At 33.8% G+C, this 12,973-nt stretch overlaps 1 protein-coding gene across 1 annotated transcript; it reads left to right on the top strand.

Moving 5' to 3' along the window:
- The first annotated feature begins 5,212 nt into the window (after positions 1 to 5,212).
- Positions 5,213 to 12,973, top strand: LOC101505495 (protein PHYTOCHROME-DEPENDENT LATE-FLOWERING). Its single transcript, XM_004510478.4, has 12 exons — positions 5,213 to 5,479; positions 5,824 to 5,893; positions 5,971 to 6,035; positions 6,129 to 6,200; positions 6,873 to 6,953; positions 7,266 to 7,427; positions 7,524 to 7,622; positions 7,710 to 9,097; positions 9,968 to 10,185; positions 10,273 to 10,421; positions 10,894 to 10,932; positions 11,022 to 12,973. The coding sequence occupies exons 1-12, from the start codon at positions 5,369 to 5,371 to the stop codon at positions 12,507 to 12,509; spliced, it is 3,942 nt and encodes a 1,313-aa protein (XP_004510535.1). The 5' UTR covers positions 5,213 to 5,368; the 3' UTR covers positions 12,510 to 12,973.

Raw genomic sequence — 12,973 nt, 5'->3', positions numbered from 1 at the left:
AAATATATATTTTTTAATATATTATATTTAATTAGTTAAAATATACATAGATCTCATTTAATCATATAAATCTCATATGAATTTAATGAGATTCATATGAATTTTAACCAATCAAATTGAATATGTTGACACATGTATGTTAAATAATGTGTTGATAATATTATTATTTTTGAAAAAACTTAATTATAGATTTTTGGGAAAGCTTAATTATAGATAAGTTTCCAAAATGTAGTTTCGAAAATACCCAAATAAATAATTGTTCTTCAAAATAATATGATATAAATTATTTTTCAAAAAGTTAATATATTTTGGAAAATAAACACTTATCACTTAATTAAAATGTATACCAAAGGCACCCTTGAATGTCAATAGTTTCTTATTTTTTAAACAAGCTGGAGATATATTCTTAAAAAAATAACAATTACTGTCAGTATTTTTTATTTATTTTACTGAAAAGTGCTCATCTTATTTCATTGATAATAAAATATTTAATATAAAAATAAGGTATTTCAATCCAAACATGAAAACAAGATTGAGATGTGGCTTGCAAGAGTGTGAGCAACTTCATTCACTTTTCTCCTACATAATTCACTTTTCTCCTCACCTATGTGAACTTCACATCGAGGTGTGAATCAAATCGTTTTAGCCAACAAACAAACTTTTCATGTTCATATCTAATACACATTCCAACTTCAATCTTATTCTTATGAGTTGAGAAGGAGACATCAACATTACATTTCATCCTACATGACTTTGGTTTCTTCCAAATGTGTGTAGGTTGCTCTCTATGTACCACTTATGTTTGATTTTGAGCAGACCTGACAATTGTCTAATCTTTGAGGAGATCTATAAGTCGATTGAATACCTATGATGAATTATCTCTGAGTTATGTACTGCAATATCAAGAGAAAAAAATATGGATACTATCATCAAATTCGTGATCACACACCACACAATTAATAGGACAATCAACACCACACTTCTAAACTTTGCCTCTAGTAGGGATACACCTCTTACAAATACACAATACCATGTTTTTTATTTTCGGCAGAGCCTTGAGGTTCCATATGAGATTTTATTGTCCGGGTATTCTCTGGTAGGAGACCTCACTAATGTCATGAACATATTACATAGGCATTTCTCACTGAGTATTCCCTGTTTTTTTCCTTGCTCCAAATCATTCTATCACTAATAACCAAATTAAATAAGGGAGTGATAAGGATTTTGATACTTGTTGCCTGAACAAAGAGCGAATAGATTGGCGGAGTGTTCCAAGTTTTCGCATAAGAGTTGATAAGACCTCATACACATAGAGTTGCCATATAAGGCTCACAATTTATCAGTACTGACATGATTGTACCATCATGTAACTATCGTTCGTTCCAAATAGATATATCATTATGTTTGACACTACAAATACCTCGCCAAACAAAGCTTGGATTGTGACCAAAGCTGGAATCTAGGAGTTGTCCATTCGAGAAATATTTAGCCTTAAAGAGCCAAGAGATAAGGCTACTCAGAGTGTTCATTATGTGCCATCCTTGCTTTCCAAGCATTGCAACATTGAAAGTTGTGAGATTTTTAAAGCCCACATATTCATCATCTTCACTTGTAGCCATTTGATTCCAAGAGAGCCGATGAATATCCTTGGAGTGAGTGATATAGTAGTCTCACCATAAGGAGTTTATCATTTTCTCAATTTCATCACAAAGAGAAGTTGTAAGAAGAAATATTCTCATAACATAGGTAGTAATAACAACCTGTAAAACAAATTTAATAAGTATCTCTCAGCCTGCTTGTGAGAGACATTTGTTACTTCAAGAATATATCTTCTGCCCAACTCAGTCTTTGATAAAACTAAAGATAGAATTTTTTCTACGTCCAACCATGGAAGGGAGACATAAGTACTTGATCTCCATGTTGTCTTTCTTAGGAAGTTCTTCAGCAACTGACATAATTTCATAGTGCACCTTGCATCAATGCTAACCAATGCACTTGTAATAATCAACACTTTGTGTAATCATGATTGTATCAACACATATTATATTTTAATTTTACTCAAGCCAAAATTGGTTCTTCCAACAAATTTCTCTAACCCAAACTTCAAAGCAGATCTTGACATACTGTAATTATGCACCAGGTAGGTTCCTAGAAAAGACATGTGAGTCACAAATGACTACTTAATAACCAAGTCTTTCTTTAGCTAGAACCATGTCTAACAACACTTTTGCAATATAACTTTCTTTTCTGATGTGGAAAATCAAATAAAGCTGCAACCACATAGCATATTAAGAACTCTATTTCCTTGTACCGAACCAAAAGTAACTGATACCAAATGTTGGAAAAATGAACAAACAGATAACAACCAAAACACAGGAAGATAACATAGAAGCTCGAAATATGACAATCGGATAATAGCTTTATGTGAAAATTATTACAACTCATACACATCTCTCAAACTTTCCATGGCTCCCAATACACCTATACTCTCAAAAGCAAACATTTCAACTACATTTCACAACACTCTAACACAAGAGTAGACAAGAAAATAAAAGAATAAGATACAAAATTAAAATGTTTATGACTAGTGCAAATTGTAATAAAAAACTAAAGACATATATATATAACTTTGAACACCATTTTCCTTTACAATTTTAAATAATGTATGACTTTTTTAATATTTTTTAATTTCAACCAAACTCACTAGTGATATCGACGATATAAAAATGCCACCCAAAATATATAGATAAATTTGAAAATAACATCAGTAATATCAATAACATAAAAATACCACCCAATGCGAATATGTAAATTTGAAAATAAGACACATTTTATATTTATATTTACTAGCAAAAATAAGTTAAACTTCTAGGTAAGGTTTATAAGTCATACTTTCTAAAGAGTATGTCTTGTCGAAAATGTCAGCATATACACTTAAATGATAACATAATAAGTTTTTATAATTTTTAAATTATTTAATATGTCAGCATATTCCAAACTTAAATTATTTAATTTTTATAATTGTAATAAGTTTTTATGTTAAATAAAAAAATATACATTTATTTACCTTATAAAGATTTAGGATTTATGATATACATATAAAACACTTTTTTTTATAAAGCATATATAAAAAACTTGAATGTATAAGTTTATTTAGTAATATGACTTAAAAAACTAAAGGCTATTTAGTAATGATTAAACTTATGTATTGTTTAAAATTATTATTATTACTAAAAAAGATATATTTAAAATATGCTTTTATTGGGAAGCTCTAAAACAAACATTTATATAATTTTTGGTCACAAACAAACATTTATATGTTTGTAATTTTTTTGCTTCTAACTAACTCACTAAATGTAGCTGTTGAGTAATGAGTATATGCACAGTTGATTTAATGAGTTCCCCAAAACAGCATAAGTAATTCCAAATAAATGAGGAAAAAAATCAAATCTTTTTCATTTTGAAGATTGTTAGAGACTATGATGCTTAGTAAACTTACAAAATTTTTATAGATAAAGAATTATAGAAAATATTTTATAATAATATATAATCATAATATTGAAAATTTATTGCTCGTATTATTAAAGATAGTACTAAAGTCAAATTATTGAATATGTTTAAAGAAAAGACAATATTAACCTTTGTTGGACAAAATAGCAAATAGTTATGAATTTTTAGCCTTGATGACAACATATTAACTTATAACAAATAGGCGGCAATGATAAGTTTAGCATATTGAATTGACTAGAATTAGCTGTTGAAGTACTAATAAATATAAATATAAAATTAAGCATATTGAATTGACTAAAGTGCCTTTCCAATTAAAATAATGAAGATAAAAAAAAAAAAGAAAAAAGAGAAGATGATACATTATAGTATAAGCTCAAATATAACTTTGAAGTAGCGTATGAAATTTTTTTAAAAAATGACTTCAAAAAAATGTTAAAAGTTGGTTAAATAAAACTATAAACTACCACGAGAAGACCGGTTATCAAACAACTCTATTTTAAAGAATGAAGAATTAAAATTTGTGACCTGCTCAAACACACTCACAATACTTTCCTTTAAACATAGATAATTTTAGTTAAAAAATTTATGTTCCTCAGTAGATTAGTACCTAGTCAAATTCAATAAAAAGATCCGAATAGTGCATGCTAGTTTGCACTTTTGTGTTAAGTTTATTGACATGAAAATCAAACTCTATCAAATATTTAAATTTTAAAATCTTATTTGATAAAAGAAGTAAATACTTTTTTAATATAAACAGTAATGTTTTATTATAATTTTATTTAAATTAAATTTTTTTGTTTTATAATATTTAAAGTATTTTAATTAAATATGTCAATTGATGTATTCTTTTTAGGGTTAAATATATATAAAAAATTAAATATTTTTCAGATGTCTAAAATCTTATCTTTACTAACTTTGACCTTGAACCAATTCTAATATGAACTTTCGATCTCTACAAAATGCTTTTAAAATAGATTGATAATTTTTTTTTAAAAACATTAATGAAGTTTAAATATTATTAAAAGTAATTTAAAAATTAGTCATATAATCCGTCTGAAGGGAGTTCGAGTCTTACCAAAGCCACAAATTCTAATCTTTAATCTCTACTCAACTGACAAATATTAATGTTGTTAGGTTGAATATTTTATCTTGAGAGTGAACCACAGTCTCACATTTGTATGAATTGATTATAGTAAAATTTAACATATTTAAAATAAAATAAAAACTAAATTTTTTAGTTATGGGGATTCATAAATAAATAAATGAAAAAGAAAGTACATCCATTGAATTAATTCAAATGGTTGAGATTAAGAGACATTTGGTTGTTTGCATATTCGTCTTTAGTACACTCATTTTTCATCTTTTTTGCGTTTGTCTAGTAGTTAAAATTTAGTTTAGAAAACAATTTATTTTAAAAATAAATAATAACTTTTGAAAGTTTTTATTCATTTAAAAATCAAAATCTAAAAATAACTTTATACGAAAATTTGATAAAGACTCTTTTAAAAATAATTATTATCACCGTTAACAAAAAAAATTATGCTTTTTTTAATTTCTAATAAATATTTTCTAAATTATAAATATCAAAATTATTTTTTTATAATAAAAAAATATACTACCTCGATGTGAAAAAAAAAAGAAATACCTTGAAAAAAAAAACATAAAAATTGCTTCCCGGTATAAATAAAATGCAGCATAGGAGAAATTAAACAAACATAGCTCAAAATCCTAAAGAAACAAACGATGAGTTGATTTCATATACTCGAAGAAATTAAATCACAGCAAAATCTTTCTTCTCTCTCTCTTCCTCTGTTAATTTTTAGGGTTTTTCTCTTCATCACAATCCACTCAAAATTCAATGGGTGTTTCCTTCAAGGTCTCAAAGACTGGCACTAGGTTTCGCCCGAAACCCCTTCCCCTTCCTCTTCAACCTACCAATGATGACGAATCAGAGAATTCTAGGTCCCAGGTAATAATTATCATTATCACCAATTTGCAATTCAACTCATTCGCTTCAAATTCGAGAGAATTTCCATAAATTGAATTCTGGGTCTTGCTATTTTGTTTCTAAAGTTTGTGTTTTTGTTGTGATGTCTATGATGGTGTTTCTGTTTTTGATCTAAGAAGGAAATGAGACTAAGAAAATTTGAAGGCTTTGTGTCTTTTGTGTTTAACTTGTATTCATTATTATCTGTAATTTAATTAGGTTCAATTGAAGTATCAATGCAAAAAATAGTGGGAATTTTGAATTTTCCATGTTTTGGAATTTAAGTTACTTTTATTGATTGTTTTAACTTTCCTTTCTTTATACAGAGTGATCTTGTTGATGCTGGTGAAAACATTGCTCGGATGCCCAATTCGTCGGAAACTCTTTCCTTAGAAGGTTAGTCATCAGAGTTTATTGGCCACTTAACTTGTGTATAAATCCTGAGTGTTGTGTTGTGGTGGTTGTTTTGACAGAGAGGGAAGCTTCTTTTACTTTGAACCTGTTCCCGGATGGTTATTCTATTGGAAAACCCAGCCAGGTTTGTCTGAAACAATTATTGATATTTTGCTATTGTGGAGTCTTTTAGCTCGACCGGTTAAGTCTCTAAGCTATGTTGTTTATGAACTTTCAGAATGATGCTGCAAATCAGCAGTTTCCGAAGTTGTTACTTCCGTATGATAGGTCATCCGAAACCCTTTTCTTGGTAATTCTCTTGAAATTCTATAATATTTTTAGTTCTCTCAATTTTATCTTTTCCTTTTTAAAACATTATAATTATTGAGGGGGGTTGTTGGGCAAAACCCAAGCCCCAGGTTGGCGAAAGAGACCTGCATAGAGTTTAAATATTTCAGACAATCCTCACCTTACAACCCTTTTTTCTGGAGGTGTTATGCTCAAAACCTAAGAGAAATATTCAAATACTTCGTGCATTTATAGTAAGCATTGCTATATGTATTAGTGAAAAGTATCATATTGAGCTTTCAAGACTTTTGACCAGATTCAATTAATTCTTAAAAAACTGGTATAATTTCGTAATCTGAGACGGGTGCTGTTGGGTTGAGCTACTTGTTTCCACCTTCTTACGTCGTGTACCTCAAAGGTGGAGACAGGAATAGGACCATAAGCTATGCTGTTGGGTTGAGCAATTTATTGTCTGAGACGGGTGCTGTTGGGTTGAGCTACTTGTTTCCACCTTCTTACGTCGTGTACCTCAAAGGTGGAGACAGGAATAGGCCCTTTCCTAGGTGGCTTCCAATTTATTGTCTAATTCATCATCTTATGTTTTCTTGATCTTTTATTGTTTTGATTTGTGTACATATGTTAAGAGTATTTCATGTACTTACCTTCCTATTTCTTTGTAATTATGTATTTGGAGGCCATTGAGTCAGGTCACTTGCCCGGGGAAATTCTGGATGATATACCTGCCAAGTATGTTGATGGATCACTAGTATGCGAGGTGAATTTTATTTATTTTTGGCACGCTCTACTTTTAAAGGAAACATTTAAATTTCCATTATTATTATTTTGTGAAAAAATAATTTAAGATTGCACAAATTTTCGTCTGGTATTTAGTTTCTTTTGCAGTGTTGACTATTCATTGAGGAGTATACCAGTTATGCAATACTCCATTGCACTCTTTGCATTTTTCTTTTGCCCTTTGCAAACTTCTCCTTCTTATATACTAAATTTTATCACCGTTTCATATATACTTTCAATGTAGCATACTGTTTGTAAGGTTGAGCTTTGTATCAATTCTGTAACACTCCAGGTGCGTGATTATCGAGGTTGCTCTTCTGAAAAGGGAGTTGGCACTGTGTCTGGGGAAAGTTCTCCTACTGTTAATAAAGTATGCCTCAAGATGTCATTGGAAAATATTGTGAAGGACATCCCATCTATTGCTGATAAGTCTTGGACATATGGTGATCTAATGGTGAGTATAATTCACCAATCATGAATGACCACTCTGTATAATTTTATCCATTTATAGGGTATTAATTGCACTTAACTATCTTTGCACTGATAATAGGAAGCTGAGTCGAAGATTCTGAAAGCATTACAACCAAAACTTCATCTAGATCCTACTCCAAAGTTAGATCGGCTGTGTGAAAGTCCACTTCCATCAAAGGTATAAAGTATAAACAAGTTAGATTCTCCCCTAATGAATTTATTGTTTGGATGTGTTCATCCCAATAATGTTGAATTCACGTTTCAGCTCAATTTGCGGAGAAAGCGATTAAGGAATATCCCAGAGTTTTCTGTCACTTCTAGTAATAAAATCCATGGTAAAAAAGTATGCATAGATAGAGTGCAAGAGAACTCAAATAGTAGGTTGGGTGATTCAGGAATTGCTACATCAAATGCTATTGTGCAACAGACTCTTGAAAATCCAGCAATGCAAAATCTTAACCCAAGCATTGCCATGGCCATGAGATCTAAGAATATTATACCAGATTCTTCCATTCCAAGCTTTTCTATGATTTCCCATCAATCAAGATATCCAATGGCCATCGGAACTCCAAGAAACTTGCAGGAGCATGGATCAATTTCTGCTATTAATTCATCTGCAGCTTCTCCTGCTGCACAAGATGTCATGATTTCATATGCTGATAATCCTAACGCAAGTGTCTCTCTTCATACAAAAAGAGAGAATCCAGACGGGCAATCATCACCTTTATCCAGTATTGCAAAAAGAATGAGGCCTGCTTCCACAGGTGTTGATGCAATGCAGCAGCAGCAAATAGGCTCACACGTCGACGCCCTTCAAGGACCGGATATTAATTGGCAGAATACACTATTTCAACAACAAGCAATGGCCAGAGGTATTCAGTATTCCAGTGGTGGCATTCAGAAGTTTCCCCCACAGGTTTTTGAAGGGGGTTTAAATCAAGAGACAGGGTCTATTCAATTTGCTTCGGGTCAACAGGGCATGAGGTTAGTTGCCAAGGAAGAACAATTTGAAATGGAAAGAATAGATGGTGCGGGGATGAACCGCAGTAAAAGTGAGATGGAAATAGATGCAAGCAATTTAGATCCACAACAATTACGGCATCAGCAAAGATTGCCACAGCATGCATTCATGAGACCTAATTTTCCACAGACGACAACCTGGAATAATCTGGGTCAGCAAATGGAGAAAGAAGCAAAAAAGGAGGACCAGCTTCAGAAAAGGAAACAAGTACAGAGTCCTCGCTTATCTAGTGGGACATTACCTCACTCGCCATTATCTTCAAAATCAGGTGAATTTTCTAATGGTTCAGTTGGACCAAGTTTTGGACCGCCTTCGATGACCACTGCCCCTGGAGCATTACAGAAAGAGAAGACAGCAATTGCTTCACTTACTGCTGCTGTTGGTACTCCATCTTTGACTTCTAGTGCTAATGATTCTACACAAAGGCAACAACAGGCACAACTTGCTGCAAAACGGAGATCTAATTCCCTTCCCAAGACCCAAGCAATGAGTGGTGTTGCGTCTCCTGCTAGTGTTAGTACTGGTGTTCCATTCAATGCAAATAGTCCCTCAGTTGGGACCTCGGCTTTTCCTGAGCAAGGTCTTCAAAATATGTTTGACAGGTTCTCAAAAATTGATATGGTGACAGCGAGGTATAGTGTTTATATTTTAAAACTGCATCTCAATATTGTTTTTCAGAATCCTATGTTTATGATTTTCCATAGATTTTTTTAAATTTTTTACATAAATACAAGTATTTATGGTGGTGATAGAAGGCTTTGACTAGCATTTTAATCGGGCAATGTTGTATGCAACGGATTATTGAGGGGTAAAAAGTCAACATGGGGATAAGCTCAACGTAACATGGACGGCATGGATGAGAATGTTGCGCTAGATGAATGGAAGATGATATGAGATGATATAGGATTAGCATTAGAGAGAGTTGGGGAGCATCTTTTGTAAAAAATATGGTTGAATCTCAACGTAGGTGATTTGAGTATGGGTGGAGGAGACCTGTAGGTTTCGTAGTTGGAGAGCTGATCAGATGGAGTGCATCTTAATCGCTAGAGGCAGAGCAAGACCTCCAAAAAAAATACAGGCTAAAACTATTAAGAAAGATTTAGATGTCCACGGTTTAGCTATAGAAGTGATTTTTGACAATATTATAAGGACATTTGATATGTAGCCAACTACCTTGTGGGATAAGGCTTGATTGTTGTTGTTGTAGCCTCTGCTCTACCTGTTGATACAAATATGGAAGTGCGTTCTTATGTTAGTGTTGTCAAATAGCCGCTATAGAGGCACATATAGCATAGCGGAATTTGAACAAAGGGCTATTGATCTACAATACGCTTTTTAGTACAAAGTGTTGCGTCAAATAGCTGCTATTGCGGCGCTATAGCACTATAGCATAGCGGAATTTGAGCAAACTGCTATTTTCCGCCATCAACTGATAACACTGTTATGTTTTCAAATTTCAAGTATTTTACTGTTCTTACATATAACCTATGAACTTCTATCAGGCATAAACTTCACTTCAAGACGAAGAAGACGGATCATTCCATTAAAAAGCAGAATACATATACACCACAGCGTTTGGCAGCTCATCTTGCAAACGCAACTAATAATGAGGGATTGATAGATGAGTCCAGTTCTTTGTCAAAGTCACTAATAGGCGGTAGTATGAATGTGAACAAAATGAGAGTGTTAAGTTTCATTTGGAACGAGCGTGTAGTTCAAGGTTTGTTGCAATTTGTGATCAATCTCTTGTTCTTTGGCAATGTATAGTTCCTTCTCTTCCTTGTTTGACACTCCCTTTCTTTTACAGGAAATGCTGTTGCTTTAGTTCCCAGGTTTCGAACTAGGATGATAATGGCTGAAAAGCCATCTGATGGTACAGTGGCTTTGCATTATGGGGACATAGATGAGAGTGATTTCATAGGCGGAGAAGATCATCTCCCGACATTACCCAATACTGTAAGCTCACTATACATTTTTCTGTCTCATATTTATTGAGGATTTAAATCTGCAGTTAGTTGAATTCAAATGTTTAAGCAGTCATTTATCTTTTTCCATGTGGTCCTCTGTTAAGCCATTCAAACATTAATTTCCCATCTATATTTATCATAGCTTTTCTTCTTAACCATGTGTTTTAGACACTCTTTTGGGGAATCCTTTTCCATTTTATCCCACAGCTACTATTCCTTTAAGAAGCCATAATTTTGGCTATAATGTTTACTTTCAATTCCTTGGCACACATTTCTTGTTAAAAGCCATAATTCATTCTCTCTTGATATTTTGGATAGATAGTTATTGTATGTATAATTTCTTTATTTCTCAGCTTTAACATGGTAGTTTATCGGTCATTGTCGACCATGAAATCACTGTCAAAGTTGTAGCAAGTTCTGTAAGTTTATTGCTCTGATTTATGTAACGATTTTGTGGACAGTATTTTGCGGATTTGCTTGCAGACCAGTTCAGTTCACAGGTATGTTACTCTGTTTGAGCTTGAACCGTATGAAGGACAAGTCTTTGTCAAATTATTTTTTTAATACTAAAAAAATTTGCCCACTGTAGATTGAACACGAAGGATATGTTAAGGAAGATGACAGAATCCAACTCAGACCAAACCGTGTGAACGTTATGGGAAGTCAATCTAGTGTACCTCCTAATGACATGCAGCAATATGGAGAGCAAATTCCGGGTCAGTCGTGCAATGAAGCTGCAAAACTAGCTAGTGGCAGTAATGCATCTTTAAACTTATCACAGAATCTTGCAGCAAACGCAAGGATGTTGCCGCCTGGAAACCCTCAGGCCTTGCAGATGTCCCAAGGACTTCTCTCCGGTGTCTCAATGGCTCAAAGACCGCAGCAACTGGACTCACAACAAGCAATTCAGCAACAGCAGCAGCAGCAGCTGCAACAAAATCAACACACTCTCATTCAACAGCAGAATCCACAGTTCCAGAGATCTTTGCTCACTACAAATCAGCTTTCACATTTAAATGGTGTTGGACAAAATTCCAACATGCCATTGGGTAATCACTTGCTGAACAAGGCCTCACCTCTTCAGATTCAGATGTTACAGCAACAGCACCAGCAACAGCAACAAAACCAGCAACAGCAACCACAAATGCAAAGGAAAATGATGATGGGAATTGGAACAGCTATGGGAATGAACAACTTTAGAAATAGCTTAGTTGGACTTTCACCCATGGGCAATGCCATGGGAATTGGAACTGCAAGGGGAATAGGAGGAACTGGAATCTCGGCCCCGATGACATCTATTGCTGGCATGGGAAATATAGGTCAGAACCCAATGAATCTTGGCCAGGCTTCAAATATTACAAATTCTATAAGCCAACAATATAGGGCTGGAACAATCACTCCACAACAAGCCGAGATGTTTTCTAAGCTTAGAATGGTACAGAATCGCGAAGGCATGTTAGGTTCACCTCAGTCTAGCATTACCGGCATCTCAGGAGCCCGACAAATGCACCCTAGCTCTGCCAGTCTTTCCGTGTTGAGCCAATCTCTGAATAGGGCTAATATGGGTACGCTGCAGCGAGCAATGGGTCCTATGGGTCCACCAAAGCTTATGCCAGGGATGAATCTTTATAATATGAACCGGCAGCCGCAACACCAACAATCCCAACAGCAGCAACACCACCAACAGCAGTTGCAATTACAACAACAGCATTTACATCAGCAGTTGCAGCAGCAATTACAGCAGCAGCAGCAACAACAACAACAGGAAACAACTTCGCAATTGCAGGCAGTTGTTTCTCCCCCACAAGTGGGATCACCGTCGACAATGGGAGTTTCATCATTAAGCCAACAAACACATCAGCAAGCAAGTCCTCAGCAAATGAGTCAACGAACTCCAATGAGTCCACAGCAGATGAGCTCAGGGGCAATTCACGGTATGAGCACCGGTAATCCTGAAGCTTGTCCAGCAAGTCCGCAGTTAAGCTCTCAGACACTAGGGTCTGTTGGTAGCATAACCAATTCCCCTATGGATATGCAAGGTGTTAACAAGAGCAATTCTGTCAACAATGCACAGTGAAATTACAAAGCCTAGTTAAAAGTTCAAAGCTACTTTCCTAGTTGGAAGCAAATGATGACAAATTTTGGCACCAAAATCAGTGCTGCTATAAAATGACTGAATCCTAAAGGGGGAGATGACTTGATTATTTACACATAAATAAAGCTTATGTTAGGGGAATTAGTATACTGCTCTTGAACCAACTTTAGAAGAAATCACATATGTTGTGTTAGTTCAGTTGTATATAGCTTTTTTGGTTTTCCCCTTCACTCATTGATCATCACAGAAATTTTTGGGATATTTAGGCCAATATTAGCATGTATTATTTGTATTTTGTAGAGTCAACCGTGCATTTTTAGATCGTATTAGTTTTAGTTGGTACATGTTTAGAAATGCGGTCATTCCTTTTGGCGGCAGAACTGAATCTTCAATTTGTAGCTTCTAGAATCAGTGATTTCCTTGCAATTTTGATGCTTTTCGATTAA

The sequence above is a fragment of the Cicer arietinum genome, chromosome 7, assembly GCF_000331145.2.
Source record: "Cicer arietinum cultivar CDC Frontier isolate Library 1 chromosome 7, Cicar.CDCFrontier_v2.0, whole genome shotgun sequence".
NCBI lineage: Eukaryota > Viridiplantae > Streptophyta > Magnoliopsida > Fabales > Fabaceae > Cicer > Cicer arietinum.
The sequence above is the reverse complement of the archived record's forward strand: the minus strand, read 5'-3'. Positions and strand labels throughout refer to the sequence as shown.

Excerpts from the sequence above, each read along its gene's own strand:
- LOC101505495 (XM_004510478.4), top strand. The coding sequence starts at position 5,369 with ATGGGTGTTTCCTTCAAGGTCTCAAAGACTGGCACTAGGTTTCGCCCG. Across the intron at positions 6,954-7,265 it reads ATGGATCACTAGTATGCGAG|GTGCGTGATTATCGAGGTTG; the intron begins GTGAATTTTATT and ends GTAACACTCCAG. Across the intron at positions 7,428-7,523 it reads GGACATATGGTGATCTAATG|GAAGCTGAGTCGAAGATTCT; the intron begins GTGAGTATAATT and ends CACTGATAATAG.